We start from the raw sequence: 23,532 nt of genomic DNA, 5'->3' as shown, positions 1-23,532 counted from the left end.
AAAAATCAATATAATATGTACTACTAAGAAAAAGTACTTAAAAATACCATCAATTATAAGATATATCCTATTTACAGAAGTGTAAAGACATGAAAAAATTTGATTTAGAATTACAGTAGTGTACTAGATACATCATATTCACTAAGTACAAAAGAGTGGGTAATCATACTGAATCTGGGCAAATATTTAAAAGTCATACATGTTCATAGATATTTTTTGCAGACAGAGTTAGATCCTGATGAAAGAAGAAAGTTCACAGATGACAATATTACATGTCAGAAATTGCCGTACTTAGGTTATATGTACAAAGCATAGCAACTGAAATGTAAGTTTAGTTATTTCAAAAGTAGAATTTTGCTCGTGAACCCTACTAGACACACACACAGACACACACATATACACACACAGACACGCACACAGAAACAGAAACAGACACAATTCCTTTTAAGCAAATATAAAGAAAAGAACAGAAGGAAGAACTACCCATTATAAAAGTACTAAGGGAGATTATATAGGCCAAAAACTATACTAATTGGTTATCCTCATATGATGTCTGGCCATTTCTGATAAGTTGGGTAATAACATCAATATTTATTCACAAGATGGACTGAAGACTTAAACGTAAGACCTAAAACCATAAAAACCCTAGAAGAAAAACTAGACAATACCATTCAGGACATAGGCATGGGTAAGGACTTCATGTCCAAAACACCAAAAGAATTGGCCACAAAAGCCAAAATTGACAAATGGGATCTAATCAAACTAAAGAGCTTCTGCACAGCAAAAGAAACTATCATCAGAGTGAACAGGCAACCTACAGACTGGGAGAAAATTTTTGCAATCTATCCATCTGACAAAGGGCTAATATCCAGAATCTACAAGGAACTTAAACAAATTTACAAGAAAAAAACAACCCCATTAAAAAGTGGGCAAAGGACATGAACAGACACTTCTCAAAAGAAGACATTTATGTGACCAACAACCATATGATAAAAAGCTCATCATCATTGGTCATTAGAGAAATGCAAATCAAAACCACAATGAGATAGTATCTCATGCCAGTTAGAATGGTGATCATTAAAAAGTCAGGAAACAACAGATGCTGGAGAGGATATGGAGAAATAGGAATGCCTTTACACTGTTGGTGGGAGTGTAAAATTAGTTCAATCACTGTGGAAGACAGTGTGGCGATTCCTCAAGATTCTAGAACCAGAAATACCATTTGACCCAGCAATCCCATTACTGGGTATATACCCAAAGGATGATAAATCATTCTCCTCTAAAGACACATGCACACGTATGTTTATTGCAGCACTGTTCACAATAGCAAAGACTTGGAACCAAAACAAATGCCCATCAATGACAGACTGGATAAAAAAAATGTGCCACATATACACAATGGAATACTATGCAGCCATAAAAAAGGATGAGTTCATGTTCTTTGCAGGGACATGGATCAAGCAGGAAACCATCCTTCTCAGCAAACTAACACAGGAACAGAAAACCAAACACCACATGTTCTCACTCATAAGTGGGAGCTGAACAATGAGAACACATGGACACAGGGAGGGGAACATCACACACCAGGGCCAGTCAGGGGGTCGGGGGCTAGGGGAGGGATAGCATTAGGAGAAATACCTAATGTAGATGATGGGTTGATGAGTGCAGCAAACCACCACGGCACGTGTATACCTATGTAACAAACTTCCACATTCTGTACACGTATCCCAGAACTTAAAGTATGATAAAAAAAAAAAAAAGAAAAAAAAATCCAAATAGGTATAACCAAGATGAAGTATCTTAAGGGATACTAATAATCCTTTACAAGGAACTGAAGTTAAGGCATAATCAGAGAACAGAAAGGGTAACAATAAGTTCTAAATGCCCACGGTATGAAGTTTTGAAACTATAAAGGAAGAGAAAAAAGTCTTAATCTCTAACAATTTACAATCTAATAGGAGACAAGACCAGCAAATACTAAACTATATTAATATAACATTCATACCCAGATATATAGATTGAAAACAAGGTGTTCACAAATATTAAGAAAAATAAACCACGACTTGAAAGAAAATGAAGGAAATTAATATTTAGTGAGTATTAAAGGACTAAGGATTAAGCTATTTCATGATGGCTTTACTAAGTCTTTAGCCAAGACTGAAAAATTGAATAAGCCTAATTGAGTTACAAAGTGTCAAATGAGGGAGAGCGGCAAATGTGGTGATTCAGTGAAAGATAATTAAGGGTGTCAAGGGGTAGGTAAAATAAATTTCCTTGGCCCAAGTATAAAGTACAGATTGTGGTCAAATGGAGGGTCAGGAAATTAGCTATGGGAACTCAGTAAGTCAAGTACCGTCAAAGGGCTCAAATTTAAGTCAATAATTTTGCTTGACCTAAGAAGCAAGTGGAAGAGATTGTGGGCTTTTGGGAAGAGAAATGATCAGATCAAAACAATACTCAAGGTACGTAATTTTGTGAAACAAAAATCTAAAGAACTTGGTGAAGGTCTACATAAGGGGGCTACAGAAGGGGAATATGGAGGATTCCATACCTGATTCTAGTATACAAACAAACAGAGGAGATAAATTATGGGATGACTTTTCTATGGCTGATAGAGACAGAAAACAATGAAATAAATCAACATTTCCTCTGATAAAAAATGCTAATAGAAGTATGCCTGAGGGATGTAAGCTGAAACTAGTTTTATTTAACATTCTCACAAACCATCTGGAGATGGTGGTATTCAGTAAAATAAAGCAATGTATTTTAATATTGTTTCACAAAAGCAGAAATATTACTGTTTATTGCTAAATAGTTACTATAACAGACATAAACAATTTTACTTTCATCCTTCACCCTTGTTTCGTTCTTGCCCTTTGCGTCATCTCTCATTCTCTGCTCCTTCCTGACACCACATTCAGGATTCATACCCAAATGGTGGGAAGGTCAGAAACAGATGTGAGGATGTCTGGTTTGCACACTACTTAGTAAAGTTTAAAAGTCGCATACTTAATGGTTTATCTATAAGCTTACGTCTAAATGACCTCAAATAAAAGGGGCTCCCTCAAATCAGCCATATCACAATGTCACATACCCACATTATTTTTAATGTGCAGATTTTCAGAAAATTAGTATGTAATTTATCTGAGTTAAATTTAAACAGAAGAAAAAGAAACTATATTAATAAAACAACTGACTTTAAGCTCTTTGGAGCAATACAGAAAAGGAAGTTTGGAATCAGTGTCAATTCTGTCAGAATTTAAAATCCATTAGGGCAGGGTCTATGTTTTATTTGTCCTTTTGCTGTGTACTTAGCAAATGCTTAATAAATATTTGTGAAAGAGGCCAGTAAGATTCAAGACGAGTATGGAATTAAATTTAAAAATCACTATTTTAGTCTTACTAATGTTAACTCTAGATAAGGATGAAGTTCTAATTATTGTACTTAAAATAAGCAAGCAAAAGAAAGACACATGAAGCTGGGAAAGGTGGGGTGAAAAATAAAATTTTCATGGTCATCAAGTGACTTTGAAAGAAAACAGATTCTTTGGCTTGTAGAAATGAAAATGACTGAAATAAACTAGTAGATAAATAGATTTATGATATATATGGATGGGACTTACATTCACCAAATTCAGGTGTACAGGAACTTAAGGGGACAATCTTAGAGAGTCAGTCTGAGGCCAAATGGAAGGAATTATTTCTTTATACCAAACAAAACCAGAGCCAGCTCCATAGGCATGTGGGCTGTGCACTTGCATAGGGGACCCTGTGCCTAGAAGAGCCTCTTCATGGTTTAATGCTTTGCCGTTGAGGTCTTGAAATCCTTAATATTTTTTGAACAAGTAACCTCACATTCTTCTTTTTGAGGTGGGCCCTGCAAATTATGCAGCTGGCCTTGCAATAACATGGAGAAGTCATTAATCTTGAGAACTGTCGAGGTTAACAGTATCAATCAGGTAAAAAAAAAAAAGTTTGGATAAACTCAAAAACTAATGTGGAAGTCTCTTATAGAGTCTGATTTTAAAAAGCTAGATATTGGTACTCATTGTAGTTTTGATTTGCATTTCTCTAGTGACCAATGGTGATGAGCTTTATTTCATATGTTTGCTGGCTAGATAAATGTCTTCTTTTGAGAAGTGTCTGTTCATATCCATTGCCCACTTTTTGATGGGGTTGTTTTTTTCTTGTAAATTTGTTTAAGTTCCTTGTAGATTCTGGATATTAGCCCTTTGTCAGATGGAGAGATTAAAAAAATTTTCTCCCATTCTTTAGGTTGCCTGTTCACTCTGATGATCAGTGATCATTAAAAAGTCAGGAAAGAACAGATGCTGGAGAGGATATGGAGAAATAGGAATGTTTTTACAGTGTTGGTGGGAGCATAAATTAGTTCAACCACTGTGGCAATTCCTCAGGGATCTAGAACCAGATATACCATCTGACCCAGCAATCCCATTACTGGGTATATACCCAAAGGATGATAAATCATTCTACTATAAAGACACACGCACACCATATGTTTATTGCAGCATTATTCACAATGGTGAAGACTTGGAACCAACCCAAATGCCCATCAATGACAGACTGGATAAAGAAAATGTGCCACATATACACAATGGAATGCTATGCAGCCATAAAAAAGGATGAATTCATGTTCTTTGCAGGGACATGGATGAAGCAGGAAACCATCCTTCTCAGCAAACTAACATAGGAACAGAAAACCAAATACCACATGTTCTCACTTGTAAGTGGGAGCTGAACAATGAGAACACATGGACACAGGGAGGGGAACATCACACACTGGGGCCTGTTGGGGGTTTGCGGGGCTAGGGGAGGGATAGCATTAGGAGAAATACCTAATGTAGATCATGGGTTGATAGGTGCAGCAAACTACCATGGCACGTGTATACCTATGTAACAAACCTCTATGTTCTGCACATGTATCCCAGAACTTAAAGTATATTACAAAAAGGACTTCAAAACACACACACACACACACACACACACTCTAGATATTTTTAGTTTTCCCATGTTTGATGATTATGTAATAAAGGCCAACTACCAACAGAGGGCCTGATAGAGAATGAAATTTCCTTTCTGAAACCCAAGTGGAGCATGTTAACTGCTACAAATTTGAGTAAACAATAAATTGCAGAAGAAATACTGATCAATTATCTTTCAAAAGAACAAAAACTTGAAATAATGATTAACAAACAGAATTTTGGATAAAATGTGATACTGTTCTCCGTTTTCAGCATTTAAAATAAGTTTACTTGATTGCTCTGTATGACCCTTATTCTCGCTCCAGTTTTCCCAGAAGCTTCCTTGTTCCAATCATTTGAACAATCTCACCCTTTTCCCATTTAGATAGAAACTAAAATTTCTGGCCAGGAAACATTTCAAAGAAGGGAAAGATCCCCAAGTACTGAACGTGAACACAGAACACAGAGGGCTGGCTCTGTACAGAGCCATTTCAGCTCTGTGCCTGTTCAAAAAAGCTATTTAATCAGAAATTCTTGGACTTTAGTCTTGAAAATATAAAGAGTATGTTAAACAGTTACTCAAATGTATTTGCTAAATTTATTATAAATACCCATGTAATGAATCTGATGGGAAAACATAAACTTTCTGTCAAAAAGGTCACTGGATTTTAAAATAACAATAATCTTACCAATTTGAAAAGTTTCAAATTTGGCAAACAGCAATTTTGGGGTAAAATGGAACAGCCATCCAGTTACAATCTGGGACCCAGTTACAATCCGGGGATTTACGCCCCACATCGTTATTTAGGAACTAGACTATCCCTAAAAATGTGAGTCTAGTAAGTCTTACGAAGTCCTATGAAAAAGTGTCTGTGACAGAAGTACCAGACTTTTCTGCTCAGGACATACAATGCAGCTCTATTTTCTAACTACCTAAAGGCAGAGGTTCTCAAAGTATGGTCCTGGAGCCACCAACTTAACCGGAGGCTTGTGAAAACTACAATTCTCAGGCCCAGGCCTAACACTTCCTGAAAGAGAAACTCTGGGGAGTGGGGCCTAATACTTTGTGTTTTAAAAAGCACTCACATTCTGATGCTCACTAAAGTCTGAGACTACTGCTTTAAGGCAACCAAAGGCTTTTTAATACTTCCTAAAAATGGGGTCTTCTGTGATTTCAATTTCTAACAAGTGGTCACATAAAAGAACACCAAAGTTCAGAGACTGGCTTTGAGCACCATTAACACTGAGTAAGGTTCATCTGAAGCAGATAAAATAGAAAAAATAAAACAGAAAGTATCTGAAGACATGTACTATAAACAAAGAACATTAAAAACCTCAAAGTGAGATAACATGCTTTTCATTTACTTCTAATATTTTAAATAAACATATTTTGTATATTAACATACAAACAGATTTTCATTAACAAGGGCCTGTAGGTGATGATTTTGATCTTGCATAAGTGTTTCTATTGCTGAAGAATGCCATCTTATTCCCAATACAGAAATAATATATTGCTTTAAAATCAAGACTGAAAAACATATTATAATAAAGAAATCGATTGGAAAAACAAAACATGCATTAGGTAACCAGTAACTGCACTAAAAACAGATACACCACTCACATATTCCATTATGTAAATGAATTCAAAGATATTTCATGACTGATCAGCTAGAAGGGACATAATGATTTATAATTCAAATAACTGAGCACTGAAATCAAATTGAACTAATATATATTTCTAAATATGCAAACCTGAAATAATTGCTAAAAAATATAAATCAATGTACTCATGTTGAAATCATTCCTATACCCTGGTTTAAAATATTATAGCTTTTAAACTTTTATCTAGTAAGTTTTCTGAAAATATGATTTTTTATTTACTTCAAGAAGTACTCAAAAGCAATAAACAGCATGTAAAATAAAAGGCTATATTATTTGAATTAAAGAATATATAACAGGTTTAATAGGATAGAAAAAAGATCTTAAATAGCAGACACAAATAAATTAGGCATTATGCAAATTAAACTAAAAGAATACAAATCAAATTAATTTTATACTAAATATCAATTTCAACCTAAAAAATAGGGTAAATCTAAACAATAGATATATGCTATAAAATAACTGAGGATTCTTTGCAGATAATATGCTCTCAAAGTAATTCATTGTGAAAAGGCCAGAGTTTGCAATACTAGGAAGTACTTATAAACCACTTCATATGTTAGAAATAAAGAGTATTTCAGCATTATTATTAGAAAAAAATATGGGTTGAGTTTTTTTTTAATAAGAAAAAATACATATCTTAAAAAGCCAAATGACCATTGGAATTGGGTCGTACATCACTTTCCAGTAAAAAGGAAAAACAGCCTGGACAGGTGTAATTTATCATTTTTCTGATTTAATATCAAAGAAATATATTAAAATAATAAAAAGAATCCTGAAATCCTCAAAATTTGTAGTGATAAATAGCCCTCCCTGTCTTTATTGCATTATACCTACTAACAGAAATATTGCATGGTGGATTTTGCCAGACAAGGACGATTATTTTCCAATAAAAAGTTGCATATTAAATTCCAGCACAAAAGTGGGTGTCTAATACTTTGGAAATATTTTATGGTTTACCAAGGAATACAATTTTAAACTTAACTAACATAAACATATTCCTGGAATGAACCTGCATTAAAGGTTTCTATCCAATGCCACCATTTTCAGAATCTGTCCTCATATTAAAAGATCAGTTAATCTTAGTGATTAACTAATCCAACACTTATCTTTCACAAGTCCTATATATTTGACAGCTAACATAGAAAAGACAATCTACATGATTCTCTCTAGTTTTTAGAAATATGACAATACTGTCAACTATAATTTAGGAAGAAGATTCTTGGTTTTAGAATTTTAAAAACCTGCCAGACAGAGAAATCTAAACATTTAATGTATAATGGGAAATCTTATTTTAGATTAGATTAGATGTTGATTTGGTAGGGGCAATAATCAAAGAAATGGTCAAAAGCTTATCATTTTCTTTGTATTACTCTACTGTGCCTTTCAATTAATGAAAATGATGTTCTTTTCAACTGAAGAATATTATAGATACATTTACTCATAGGAATGTAGTTTTTCTAAGGTAATATTTTTAGAATACTTTGACCTCCTTAAAATTAAGTTACATACTTTCTTTTAGGACACGAATTTCTGACAAATACAAAAAAGCATGAACTAAAATATATGTGGTTGCATACTTTCTTATATAACCATTTATTAGCCTGGGTGAGTATAAATATAACTGTAACTACTTAGGAATCTATATGTCCATATAAATTCAACAGTGATTCCGACTAAATGCTTCATAGTATACAGCTAATTAAAACCTTTCAAAAACATGCATTTACAGATAAGAATAAATGAAAGAACTTTTTATTTTAAAAAAATTGCAAAAATTAGAAACAAGAAAAATACCTGGTAAATTAAATGCATTTGCTAGGTTGTTTATACATAATGTCAGATATACAGTGAAAAGGATATCCAACAGAAAGGTCATTTAGGAACTGAAGAGTCCTTGAAATTACAGGCTCACATCTTCCCCAGTATTTAAGGTTTGTAACACTAAATATGAAAAAAAGTCTTTAATTATAAGTAAGTTATTTGTCTAGGGAGAATCAGAGAATACACATAAATTTATGTAAGTTTGATGACCTAAGTCACAAATATTTTGAAAGTGAAAAACAGGCTCAAAAACATTTTCTATTCTTTCTATAGCATATTCAAAATTATATGCAATCTACAGTGAATACTGCACTCCAAATGGTGTATAATTCTATATATTTAGTTTTGTAAATTAAAAAGTTGTCTAAGTGTTTCACCGGAAAACATCAAGTTTGTATCCAAAACATAGGGAGGAAAAGCAGGAGTCACAAAGAAAGCCAAACAGAGGCTCACTGTTAGTGCCAAATAATGAACCATCAATCTGTGGCTCCAAAACTCACTTCTTATGATCATAACTGTTTATCTAACTTTGTTCTCTGCAATCAAGACAGTGTTGTTTGTCTGTTACACAGATAAAGTGGGGTGCCAGGTGGAGGCATACAAGTTTGGCTATGGGTACAAAGTTATGTCTGTGACTAGAAACTAGTTTATTCTGCTAATATTATAAGTCCAACATAAGGACAGTTTCCATGAATATGTCTCTGCCAGACATAGGTTTCTCTTAGAACTAATGAATGCCTTATCAGACCTCTTTCAAAGATTTCAATTTGCAATCATCTCTTCATGTGGTCTTTCAAATCAAATATACAGGTGTTTTACTTTTTAAATTAAAAAAAAAAATGCTGCCCAATTGATCTGAAGAGTCAAGGTCTGTAAATCTTTTAAAATCATCATCTGATGCTGCACACTCCAGTTGTATGGAAACTTGACAAATTACAATATCCTTTGGATGGTGAGTTTTCAATATGTGAAATTAAGTTTCAGTTAAGAACAATGCTAATATTCTAACAATTAAAGCATAATTTTAGGTCTTTTATTTAAAAAACTAATATATAAAAAGATTTAAATACAGTAGAAAGATCTGTTACATTTAAAACAACAACAAAAGAAAAATCAAAGACCAAAACAAGAACTCACATTTTTGTCACGAATGTTTCTAGAACGTGGTTGTCATCTGTTATTCCTAAGACTTCTGACATACGAGCATATACCTGCATTAAAACACTTCATTGTTAAAAGCTTTATTATTAACATATATTTTCGAAAGACTATTCAAATTGAACAAACATAAGATTTAATGCACTGTTGTATCCACATTGAAGTAGGGAGTGGGTGGGGGAGCAAATGAATTTTTTAAAAAGAATCTTATAATTTTAAAATTTGCTAACTTTTTCCTCCAGACCGCTCCTATTTTGAAATATATAAACGCTTACACACAAACACACCCATATATCCATTTTGCTCCCACCACACCACATACATTTTTTTTTCCTCAAAGTGGTAGACCACCCCTTTCTTGAAGACGGGAGTAAGTATGCAAAGGGCTGGAAAGTAGAGTACTTCAACAAAAGGCTCCAACACTTAAAAATTTTCCACCTATTCTAGATTTCAGTAAAATATTAACCATTTCAGGATTATTTAAGGCAGTTATAAAAATACGGATTTTAAAAAATCAAAGGAAGTTAAAGAACTTAAGAGAAATTCTCCTCAAATATTACCTAATTAAGCTTCCCCAAATATACAGGTAGGTCTTACTTTTCATGCTGACACTGAAATCCCAAGCTCAGGGATTCTCTGTTGAAAACATCAGGGCCTGGGAATCCACTAAGCTTCCAATTAGGGAGTGTTGGTTGCAGAGTTTGGGGTGCAACATTTCAGTCTCAATCCAAGCCACATTGAGCTTATAAACACATATCCCACTTCAAGTGGGAAAATGCCACTTATACTCCTTACTAGCCTGGCAAAGCTGAGAGGTGGGTTGACACCTCCATACTCCCTGATGCTCTGGTGTGATTCCAGGTTATCCCTGGCAGACACCAGCTGGATGGGATTTCTCTTCTGTGATTTGATCCTCTATGATTGTGTTCTCTCACTTTCTCCTAATCTGCCTATTTCTTATGTACAGCAACATAGCTTCTACTCCCTCTTTTGTTTTTTTTATATCTGAAAACCAGTTTGATACACCGCCATAGGTCATGAAGGTAAGATAAAAATCACAGGGGCAACACAAATCACCCAGAGCTACAGGGTCACAAAGGGGAGGAAAGCTGCCATTGTAGAAATTTCTTTTCTGTATTTTAAACACCATTTGAACCAGCAGGTTGTGTTCCAGACTTTCAACCTGAGTCCTGTGTCTGGAAGGTTTCTCCTCAGGCTGATGGAGTCAATCAGAGGGAGAGAAAAAGAGGGAGAGAAGGAGGGGTTAGGTGTAAAGGGTGACAGAAGGAAGGAGGGGCTGAATGGTGGGGAGGAGAAGCTGGGGAAGAGAGAGAGAGAGAAAGAGAAAGAGAGAGATTGAGATTCAAATTCCTGCTGCCTTACCTACTAACTTCTAAGCCCTACAGAAAAGCATTTCAATGAATATATGTCTGTGGCTTTGCCCATGAGAGTAGGCCTTCATCTCTCACTAGATTGAAGTGACCATTGTTGCTTGTAAGATGTTTGGGGGAAAGAGGGAGCTAAGGAGAGAGAATCTAGAGAAGTTAGTTACCAACAATCCTCAATAATCACAAACCTTTAGGCACAAAGAGGGCTCAAATGAAGAATGATATGTAGAATGGAAAGTTTCCCTAAGCTTACCACGATGCAAAACCTCTCTCATATACAGAAGTATACATATTGGGTCCCTTGGAAAACCTGGTATCCACATGATTGATGGCACACAAAGCATTTGACAACTTGGCCTCAACCTACCTCATCTTCCACATTTCCCTCAACCTCAAGCCACAATAAAATGCTGATGGATCACTGAGGCATCTCATGCAATTTCAGATTTTTATACGTTCATGTGCTGGTCATTTTGCCTCAATCAGCCTTCTTCCTCTTTTTCCCCTCATACTTATTCAAAAGTCTCTCCTCTGAAGCCTTCCTCGGCACAGTGATCTGAACTCTCCTTTCTGTTCCCACAACATCCAGTCCACTCCTCTATCATGGCACTTTTCACACTGTAACTGTTTGAATGTCAATTTCCCTCATTACACTGAGTGCTTCTTGAGGGGTGACACTATGCCTTATTCTTTGTGTCCCTAATATCGCACCTAAGGCAATATTTGTCAAATGAATACGATGTGTTTTTAATGTGCAGCGGCAAAAGACATGGATCTACTAGGACTATTTTATAATGTGAATATTACACAAAGAAAGAAAAATGACTTTTCCCATTAAGCATATATTGGATTCTATGGACAAAATACACAGAATCATAAATTACAACAGAAAAAGAAAAGTAGCTAGAGAGAACAGCTTGAATATTTAGTAACTGATTATAGCAATTGTCTTTAATTTTATTTTAGTGGCACCCTTGTCAAAAGCAATCCTTAAAATAAGCCCAGTTTTATAAAATCAACTAACAGTAGGGATCAGACACCCTACTGTGTGCCCTGCTTTGCCCACTTGCTCAGTTCCAGGGCCAGAGGCTGTGTGCGCCCTTAACTCTGACTGGAATTTAAAAGGCACGTTTGTTTAACAAAGATGAAAGTATGAATGAGTATGTTTAAACTACAACTCAAAGCAGAAATTCTTTGATGGTATACAGGATCATTTTTATAGATAAATGAAATTAATAATAAATTCCATGACATACTGGTTTTGGAAAGCATGTGATCATGGCATTATCTCACATCACTTATTTTCTTCTTATTGTATTTATATCTTTACTGGTTAATTTTCTTGTTTTTGATAACATAACTACAGTGGACTTTTGTAAAATCAAATTTTACATTTTCAAGACATTATAAATGCCTATTTTTATGGCAAAATTCAGAAATAATATAACTTTGGTTTTAATCATTTTATTATTTATTTTAAAATGTGATTTTAAATATTTCAAACATTTTAACATTAAAAAATGTGCTTTCTAATCCAATGGGTCCTAAGGAAGTTTTCCTATCGTGTCCCTGGCATTCAAAAGAGGAGGAAGCTAGGCAGGCAGGTCTGTTGTGTTCTGCTGTCAAAACAGTTTCTCAAAGCATCAGATCTGACCCAGTAATATACTAGAAAAACAGTCAACATTGACACATGGCAGTGCTTTAATCCACAATTATCCTTGTAACTTGCACCATTCCTTTTATCATCCATTAGCTTTGATTCCCATTATCCCATCTAGAACTGTGTCAACGCTTTTGTCCTTGGGGATTTCTCTCCACTACTAGGATCTGACAGTCAAGCTTGAGTACTAAACAGGATCATTACCTCTTAAATCCACTTATCTGATCTACTGAATAGTAAATTGAAAAGCTCATTAAGAGCAACAATCTGATTTGTTTTCACGTGTGACAGGGTCATTTAAAATCAATGTATGATTACAGTGTTTCTTTTAAAAGACTGTTTCTCATTTTCCAAGGTACCTTATCATTCAGATAACATGCAGAAAACATGAAAATGTCTCCAAACATTTGAAATTTAATTATCCCTTTTAAACATGGATAATTTGGGAGTAAGAAGTAATTTGTTCAGTTAGGAAATACCTACAAAATTGTTTATCATCAAGCACAGGTCAATGAAAGTCTTCTACAGAAAAATCTTCTAACATAGTATTTATAGTTTTTAACACTTTCTACAACTTCTATCATTTCACCCGAAATAATTTTTATGACACCAAGAAGAAATCATATTGCAATATCTATTTTAAGGAAGTATATAGGAGTTACATAGGAATGCAAGAAAAGGAAACAAAACAAAACAAAACTCACTTTCAGTCCACAGATTCCTTGTCTCTTATTTCAGAATCTATTAAGACAATCTCATCACAATGAAAAATGAGTCAAAATCTAAGAAATAAGAGACTACATCGATCTGTGTGGTCATCCTTCAGAGAAGGATGGCCAGTACAATGACACTGAAATATATGGTTATGCCTTTGGTTACGTGTTTTATATAGTCAGAGATGAACAATCTGTAACCAAGCTTTTGCCTGTCTTAGCCCTCCTCCCTTCTTTCCTTCTTCTGCATTTCATAATAAGGCTGCATAATAGACTGTAAGCTCCCTGAGAACAGAAATGATGCTCTGAGTTTCTTAAATCTCACATGCCTACTACTCAATAATGTTTCTTAAATGAATAAAAAGAATATAGGGTTAAAATGTACATTTTGGCCAATCCCATTTCATGTATGATTCTTTAACAAAAGGAAAACAACCCATAAAAGGCATGTATTTTTCCCCCTGTAAAATAATATACCCCAAATCCTACTCATCTGGGATGAACATTAGTAAAATGTTGTCATTTTAAAAGATGTGGTTTTAATGCTTAATATTTCTGGAAGAAGGTCTCCCTGTAGATTCAGTAAGAAGAGTCTTAATTTGAAACCTTGCCAGCCTTTTATGGGCACTTCTCAAAACATATAATAGAATATGATATTTTTGTAGTAATAATTTCCATGTGAATATGTTTTCTCCACTATTTTGAGCATATACTCCTGGAAGGCAGGGGAAATGTCTATTTCTCTTTACATCTCCAGTAGTATATTGTCTTAGAACACTGTCATGATAAACTTAGCGAAATAGAAAAGGCACAGACTTTGGTCCCCAAAACATCTGCATTTGAATTCTATATCTGCCTCTAACTAGGTGTTTCTTAAGGTCTCTGAATCTTGGTTTCTCACCTATAAAACAGTAATAATAATAATACCTACTTTAGGCCGGGTGCGGTGGCTCATGCCTGTAATCCCAGCACTTTGGGAGGCCGAGGTGGGAGGATTGCCTGAGCTCAGGAGTTTGAGACCAGCCTGGGAAACACAGTGAAACCCCAAACTAAAATGCAAAAAATTAGCCGAGTGTGGTAGTGTGCGCTTGTAATCCCAGCTACTCGGGAGGCAGAGACAGGAAAATTGTTTGAACCCGGGAGGTGGAGGTTGCAGTGAGCTGAGATCGCGCCACTGCACTCCAGCCTGGGTGGCAGAGAGAGACTCCATCTCAAAATAAATAAAAACCTACTTTATGGTCTTTTGATTAGATTAAATGATGATCCTGAACTCAGAGACTGACATTTACTAGTTACTCAACAAATGCTATTTCCCTGTACAACCTTTCATTGACCCTTCTGCATAGTAGGTGCTAAAGTGGTCAGCTAACACCTTTTGAAGAGAAGGCTCTTCACATGAAAAATAACAGAAGAATCAGAAGGTGCTTACCTTGAAGATTTTCACACAGCATAAAGATGGTTAAAACAAACAAACAAAATCTTATAATCTGTATCCATAACTCTTAAATCTTCACAAACACATTCAATTAACACCTTCTAGTCAAACTCAGAAATTGTATTTGTTTAATGGCATAAAAGAACTGCTTCAAAATTTCATGATACAAAAATCAAATTATTTCTACTTCTCAATAGTTATTGTCTTAGAAGCTAGAAAAATTACCCATTTTAACCAGTTACTCATCTCTCTTGCTCCTGAAATATGGAAAGTGATTAGAAATGTAAGGAATTATCATTATCACAGATTTGAGAAGGCATGCTCTTAAAAAACTGTTTTAATATGTTTGTTTTCTTAGCTGTATTTATTTTAGTGCAAAGGTTCTTATACATTTAAGAAAAGAGCATTTAGATAGTACATAATGCTTCAATGAGCCAATGCATGTTCCAACTTCTCAACTCATCAAATGACAAATGTTGCCTGTAGAATTTGCAAGTAGCTTAAAAGATCTTACATACGGTTTTAAAAAGGGAACTAGGTAAGAAAAACAGATGAGGGCATAAACTACAAATAGCAACATAATTTTGGGTTGTAAATTTAATAAAGAATAAAAAAAAGCATGTGCTGTAATAATTTTTACAATTTCTTTTTCCAATCCTACTCCGTAGTCTTGGGTATCTGGAGCACTGTCTCTAACATTCTGGTTATAACTCTGAGGAAACTAATTATGTCCATCTTTAAATCTGAAGTAGATTACAGAACTGGGAAACCAAGAATATTAGTTCCTAAAGATTGTATGGATATATAATGACAGTCACAGAAATTCAATAACAGCCCTCTATGAAATGCACTCAAAAGCACCACATGAAACAAATTAAAAAGAACAACGAATCTCTCATTCTGTGCAAATAAGAAAATAAGAGAAAACACTGGTTCTATAGGTTTTCAAAAGAGTTTTTATAATGAATTAAGATTTTGGATAATTAATCTTCAGAAAATTACAGTAAGTTAATACCCTTAGGCTTTCTACAAATGTTTAAGATGTTATAACTTCTCAAAGAGCTTTAGTACATTGTTTAAGCAGGCTCAATGCAGAAAATTAACAGTGCTGTAGAAGTCAACAACAAAGTATTTTGCCGTTGGACGACAAACCTTCTGTGAACCAATTTATTCTCAAAAACATATCAGGTAATACAAAAGTGGTAACACAAAAGATCCCCCAAATATTACTGTGAATTTTCAAGTATTATTTCAATCTATTGGAATGACTTATTAATGAAGGTTTTTAACTGGCTGTAAATTGGTAAAACAAAACCTGTCACTGGAAAGGATCCAATATAATGAAAGCATTAATGTTCCTTAGGAAGAGAATTTAGGAACACAGTATGAAATCACTTACTATGAATAAGAAATCAATGTTCATATTTTTGTTTTAGGCTTCAAGGGCCTTTGAGGTCAATTCAGTGCTTTCTATAAGAAAGACCTCATCAATGTGAAAGGCATTAGTAGAGGAGGGAGAAAGAGAGGTGTAAGAAAGAATAGAGCATTTAATGACTTGGATCTAAACCATTTGGAACTAAAGGTACTTAGCTCTTTCATTAACATTTGAAGCAGGGTAAAATATGATAATCACAATTAACTTATCACCATAACAAGAGAATTAATGGTACAAACATCATTGCTGTATATTAAATACACAAACTTAGTGACACTGAATAGATCCATATTAATCTTGGGTGACTAATTTTTCCATATCATTTAAAATAACATCACTAAATATAAGCCTGAAATCAGACAGAAAAATCTTTTGCCAGAATTTAATTTTAAGACCATAATTTATGTTGGAAACCAAGTGGGAAAAGGTGAATGATCCTGCTTGCCTCATTCAGTTGAATAAAGAACGGCATCTGATAAAGAAAAACTGGTTATGGAAGTATAAAATAAATCTGAATGTTAAACATTTATTTCAATTAGAATATCTGAACCCACCATCTGTGGTGGCCATCTTGCTAAGGGCACATGTACCTAACAAATCTCTTAAGAGGCATTGCCAGTCTGCTTGAATAAGCTATTGTATAAGAAAACTTGGAGTGACCACTTTGGCCTCACATTTCCTTCGCTCCACATCCTGTGGCACAAAGCATGAACTCAGCAGGCTGGGGTGCAGGGCTGCCTGCTGCCTTGTGATAATCCCCTCTCCCAGTAGGGGCCTCCACTGATGCATGGCTAAGAACATGCTTCCTCTTTTGCTTGCACCCCAGTGGGGTTTCCATTTCTAACTTGGGCCCAAATCCAACTGCTAAGGAAGGTGGAAAAGTTAGAAAGCTCCAGATGCTGCCAGAGATATTTTTGAGTCAGTTTCTAAACAATAATTTATTAGAAAGAGTACAGGTATAATGTGAAAACCAGCAAGGCTGGTAATTTTGGAGAGATTCTTTCCCTCCCACCCCCAACCAGATCTAGGGTCTAACTACCACCTGTTCAACAGAAGCTGGCTCTTTGCCTTCCTTTCCTTCAGGGAGCCACTGACTAAGGATCTCCACCAGCATGAACCTAATGCCTCCCGACAGGCCTTCCCTAGCCAAGAGGGACCTGGGTTGAGTGCACCAGTTACTGGTCACAGGATATGCAGTCCACAGAAAGACTCCTGTGGTGCAACCAGCTGAAAGCCAATCAGAGAAAACGGAGAGTGTACATTTGTCCTGACACAGCTTTGCTCCTGCCGGCTGCCAACTCTCTCCCTGTCTGGGGCCAAGCTTCTGTTGAACTAGTCTTCTATGGATAAAGCCATGGTAAAGCCCTGGGTAAATATACTATCTCCCCAAGCCCATTCAAAAAGAAGCTAACTATGGCTATGGCACCAGATGCTTGGAAAGGCGGCTTGATTTTAGTAGAGGATTTTGGGACCATGTTTTGAAAGAGCATTTCAGACATTTAAAGGAATATTTATAATTCTTTGCAATAGCAAGTTTATAAGATGACACGATTAGATTTTAGGGCAAAGAAGCTGATGCTGGATGAAGTTTGTGAGAGGGTGATAGTAGAGGTGGGGAACTGGGAATTGAAATATTTTGTTTAATCCCCTGTACCTCCTAAAGGTGTCAGCCAGAAACACATTCTGGCACAAGGGATACATGTGCTCTAGATACTGTTCAATAACAGATGCTATTCAATATAGCCAAATAAAACTTTCTTAAGTATTAATAACTGATTAGAATTGGTTACTCAGCAATGTTAGCATCAAGAAATCTAGGGTGCTTTTGCACTGTGCAACCACATTTAATATAGGCTTTGCAGCTAATACTGCTTATTAGTGGACTACTAAACCTTTGGCTGTAAAATATGCACACTGTAAAATTATATAGTGCATAAAAAGGGAATTAAGACAATGCATGCCTACACTTAATCACTGTATGCATATGCCTGTTTTACTAATAAGTATCTGAGGCTGTAGTGAGACAAGCACAAAGATTGCTGCTTCACCATCATAACCAGCAACCCAACTCACCTTAACTATTTTCCATGCCTTCTCTGGAACTCTGGTACATCGTTCCTCAGGAGTACAACTTAAAAAGCACAAAGTTTAGGGACCTGCTACCTGGCACCAGAAATAAGAGCAAAAGGCCTCCTCAATCTCAAATAAAAGGAGAAAGTGGCTGACAATCTTTGTGGTTGTTACGTACAATATTCTTGGGACTTTGATTTTATTCTGGAGCCCATGACCGGAGACATGGTGAAGTCCTGTTCAAATTCTGGATGTGGTTTTATGAATGACAGTGGGTTTGCTTCAATGAGATAATCCCAGAAACCAATTACTAAAAGCTAGCCCTAAAAAGAATAAAGCATAAATAATATTTGATAGAATGATTTTTAAGAATCTCAGCTGGGCGTGCTGGCTCACGCCTGTAATCACAGCACTTTAGGAGGCTGAGGCAGGTGGATCACCTGAGTTCCAGACCAGCCTGGCCAACATGGTGAACCCCACTTCTACTAAAAATACAAAAAATTAGCGGGGCGTGGTGGCATGTGCCTGTAATCCTAGCAACTTTGGAGGCTGAGGCAGGAGGATCACTTGAACCCAGGAGGCAGAAGTTGCAGTGAGCTGAGATCGCTCTATTGCATTCCAGCCTGGGTGACAAGAATGAGACTCCACCTCAAAAAAAAAAAGAATCTCTTAGTACTGTTTCCCATGAAGCACTTTCATTATACAAGTGTGGCAACTGAGGTGAATGCTTTAAGTAGGCAAACTAACCTTCTGATGGGCAAAAGTACATCTTTTAACTAGGGTTACAAAGAATAGTGCCACAAAACAGGAGGTAGTCTAATGGTTAGGAATAGATTCTGAAGCCCAAGACTAGTGAGATTCTGCCACTTATTAAGTAATTCTGAGCAAGTTGCTTGCCCTTTAGATCTTAGTTTCCTCAAATATAAAAAGGATGACAGTAGTACCTAACCTGTGGAATTTTTGAGAAGATTAAAATGGTTAATTTATGTGAAGGACCTATAACATTCCTGGTATATAGTAAAATTTTCATAAGTGTTACCTATTATTATTATTGGAATGTCCCTTTTCTTTGTGCTTTATCTGGACTAGATACTAGAAAACAGACATATGTTCTAGGGTATGTGAGTAGCTTTAGTAGTAGTTAGAGGGGAGAGGGCCTTAATGAAAGGTAACATAACTTCTAATATTAAATAATGGGTCTAGTCTTTGAGTCTTGCAAAGAAATAAAGTAGTAAAAAACGTGATAGAAAAAAAGTCCGGAGGAAAACAGAATGGTCTGTGGTATTTGGTTGTTATTTTATCTCAATAACTTATCTGCATCACCTATATTGCCAGATTCAAAGCTTTTATCCTCATTTTTTGAGTCAATACAAGTTCCTGCTTCCTATCTCCAAGGTAAGTTTTCAACTCACTAAGTAGATGATCACTGTGTTCAATAAGTTATCAAAGTTTTCCCCATTCAGATCAATAGGTCCATCCAATTGTCCAAATTTTCTCTTCTTTTTTGTTGAGATGGAGTCTCGCTCTGTTGCCCAGGCTGGAGTGGCGCGATCCCGGCTCACCACAAGCTCTGCCTCCTGGGTTCACGCCATTCTCCCCCTCAGCCTCCCAAGTAGATGGGACCACAGGTGACTGTCACCACGCCTGGCTAAGTTTTTGTACTTTTTTAGTAGAGACGGGGATTCACTGTGTTAGCCAGGATAGTCTTGATCTCCTGACCTCGTGATCCGCCTGCCTCGGCCTCCCAAAGCGCTGGGATTACAGGCGTGAGCCACCGTGCCCAGCCCAAATTTTCTTTACTAAATTAATGTACACAGACACGGGATTCCAGAACACCATCATTAGTTTCAAATTATTAAGAGCTCTTAGGTGATGGGCTCCCAAGGGGCATTCTCTCCCAGTAGGAACAGAAACGGGCTACCTTTCATTAATAAATACAGTACTACTGATCTCTGACACTAGACTATGGGTTCTAGGTTGCTTCTCCTATTGTAGGATATAAAATATCAAGGATCTAGCTTAGTTCTTTTGTGACTGATGGTTAGCCAGGACTAGACATCCAATCTTCAGTTAGAGAAATGAGTCTTTTCCTTGGGAAATAAAACAGCTAGTATGGAGATGAAACTTAGGACATTGGCATTATCAGTCATCACACTCTGAAACTGGTCATTCCTGGACTCATGCCTAAATACATACATAGCCAATGTGAGACAGTGAAAAGCAAACTGGGTTCAGAGTAAGATGATCTGGTTAAAACCAAGGGTCTGCCACTAAACAGGCTTTTAATTCTCAAATTGTTTCACATTTCTGCAAAATGGTACTCATATCTATTAAACAGAACATTGCTGAGAAGACTAAATGAGAAAATATAATGAATAATTCAGCAAAGTGGTTAAATGCAAAGTAGAAACCCATTGCAGGTTAGATTAAGGTTGAAGATAAACTGTATTCTCAAATGATATTTCCTAGATATTTCTCATTCTACATTACCTGAAAATACAGGATTCATAACTTTCAACATGGATAATGTTTTAATACCCAACACCTTAATCTTCAGGAAGGTTAGAGAGTACCATGTGTTAGGCAGGCACACCTGCTGGAAAGTGTGGTATGACAGCCCACGGCTCATGAAAGCAAATGACCAGATAAAAAGGGCAGTTGAGAACTGGTATCAACAAGCATGAAAATATTTCTAATGAGTCAGAAAAGTGGGCCAAGAGGGGGCATGGAAGGAAGTGACCATGAAAATTGAGAGACAGAAATGGACAATAAATGCGCAAAAGGCTTAAAAAAAAAAAAAAGGTTACAACCAAACTTGAGAATTGTAATTCTCAGCAAATGGAAAGCCATCAGTACTAAGGTGTTTAGTACATGTCACAATTTTCTATCATGTTATAATTTTTCTTGTTAAAAGTTTCCAACTAAACTTACTGGGCATAGGAGATTTTCCATGGAAATGCATTTCCAATTTTGTAATGGGTGTCAACCAGAAAATGCAATTCACATTGGAGAAACTTGTTTCAAAGCCAACTTGCTTAAACACATCTATTCAGTAAAGCAAGGGATACTGGCGCTGGGGAGCCACACAAAGCCTAGGGGAAAACAAAATTCCAATAAGTATGCCAAATGTGCTTTTATATTTCAAGACTCCTTCAAAAGAAACATTATGGGGAGATAAAAATTAGGAAAATACTGAACTTAACTAATTTAAAATGTGAAAAAATATTTTGCATTTCTGTTTTATAACCAAGTGCTTTTCTCACATTTGTCCCAAGGCAGCAGATAAAGCACTATATTCACCATTGCTAATACTAGCTATTGGAACATGCTCTTTGGCAAAGCAGAAATAAGATAATTGTTCAACATAGGCTGGCTTTTCAGAAATACTGGAAGCATTGCCTGTAATTATAGACATCTGTCACTGCTAGCCACTCAGTACTAACCCTGACATCAATATACAACCATAGCACTAAACTGCCTGCAGGCATAGCAATGGAGACCAGATACGCTAGGCAGGCAATCATCTGCTTCATCCAAACTATCTGTCAAAGGTTCCCAACCACAAATAGCTCTTACATTTTGTATCCTTAGGATAATATGTTGATTTATTTTAGATTCTCTAATATTTACAGTCTAGACCATCTACTAAAATAAAGAAACAAAACTTATGGCTAATGGATGCAGTTACTGTTCACAGTCATCATAAAAGGTCATAGCTCAACCCTCAAATGTTAAAAATTGATGGCAGCTTTAACCATGTGCTATCATACAGATGTTTCCTTTTGTAGAGGCAATTATTTCCTAAAGCAATTCAAAATGGTAAATGCAATCTTTCATCAGCAAATATGTTGCCACATTGTTTTAGTAGAAATGCTCATATTTTAAAGCCCTTTTTAAGAAGTAATGACAAGTTTTAATGTTCATCGCTGAAGAGTCCAGATCATCAGTTTGGGTTTAGCTTTACATACAGTATCTTATTTGGCAATCCCTATATAAATGAAGTAATATCAAAAACTAGGAAATGATACTGAAGAATAAAATATTTCGTTAATGAATGAGTCAACTGACATAATCTTGCTGGATGTAAAACTTACTGAAATATACATGCACATGTACATTCATATTTTTAAAAGGCTAAAGACACACTGTAGCTTTAAACATCACCCTCTGTTTTCTTTTAAACAGCCAGAGAAGCTGAAAATTATTAGACATTTAGACTAATTAGGAATAAACATTCACAATTATCATAATGTGTTACTAAAAACCCAGATATTTCTTGGTCTGATCACAACAGCCAATGCTGAAGAAAAACTATTAATTACTGACAGACAGTTAGCTTACAAGTGAGCTGCATTTTAAAAACCTCCTTTAAAATACAATTGCTAAATGCCTTACAGTGCTGTAATGTGAGACAGGTTCAAATCTTATTACTTCACTGAAATTAAAACCTAAGTTTTAATACTGTTCAAGTCGAACAATGATTCCACACTTTATTGCTTTTGAAATCCCTTGATGATCATAGGGAAAAATGCCCCGGAGAAAAAAAGACTGTTTTCGATAAACAGAAAATACAGTTTGCACTCTTAGCCTCTTTGTCATCACAAAAAAAGGATTTAATGCCAATTCTTTAAAAAAAGACTTTTTTCCCCACAAAATGTGCACCTTGTGTGCCATTTGTAAAATCAGTTCACTTTCTTTTATTTATTACTGCAGCGCGGCAAGGCAATAAAGAAGCTACCGATAGCTAATAAATTACATGCCTTTTAAAACAATTCTCTTGCTACAAAAACATGTAACTACAAAGGTTTACATTTACATGGTACATCATATGAAATGTCTATATTTGTGTCCTATTAACCATTTTGGCAAATTGTGGACTTTTACCAAATAGCTAATAGGAAAAAAAATATCGTGATCCACACATGTTCACATGACATAAAAGCCGTTCTAGAAAACTACTGATGTGTTTGCACTTCATAAAAATACTCTAAAATTTATTTTAAAAACATTTAAATAAATTATTTCATGCATCAAAATGGTACTCAAGGATCTTCTAATCAGGATTAAACTTTACTCAATTACTGAGAACTAAGAAAGTATCTTTTTCTTCTAATTTATGTTCCTAGTACCACATAGTCTTTTAAAAATAATAATTTTAGCAGTTACTTAAAATAAATTATATAGAAGGTAAGATTGCTGGAATGTAAC

General features: G+C 35.5%; 1 protein-coding gene across 1 annotated transcript in view; it reads right to left on the bottom strand.

Annotated features, from left to right (window-relative positions):
- The window catches only part of RANBP17 (RAN binding protein 17), a 428,836-nt gene that overhangs the window by 121,316 nt on the left and 283,988 nt on the right, over positions 1 to 23,532 (bottom strand). Inside the window, exons 15-16 of the mRNA XM_011947772.1 lie at positions 9,603 to 9,676; positions 8,505 to 8,585 (exon numbers count right to left, since the gene is read on the bottom strand). Of these exons, the coding sequence (XP_011803162.1) occupies positions 8,505 to 8,585; positions 9,603 to 9,676 (155 nt within the window). The remainder of the gene's footprint in view (positions 1 to 8,504; positions 8,586 to 9,602; positions 9,677 to 23,532) is intronic.

Source organism: Colobus angolensis, unplaced genomic scaffold (assembly GCF_000951035.1).
Source record: "Colobus angolensis palliatus isolate OR3802 unplaced genomic scaffold, Cang.pa_1.0 Scaffold27, whole genome shotgun sequence".
Taxonomy (NCBI): Eukaryota; Metazoa; Chordata; class Mammalia; order Primates; family Cercopithecidae; genus Colobus; species Colobus angolensis.
The sequence above is the reverse complement of the archived record's forward strand: the minus strand, read 5'-3'. Positions and strand labels throughout refer to the sequence as shown.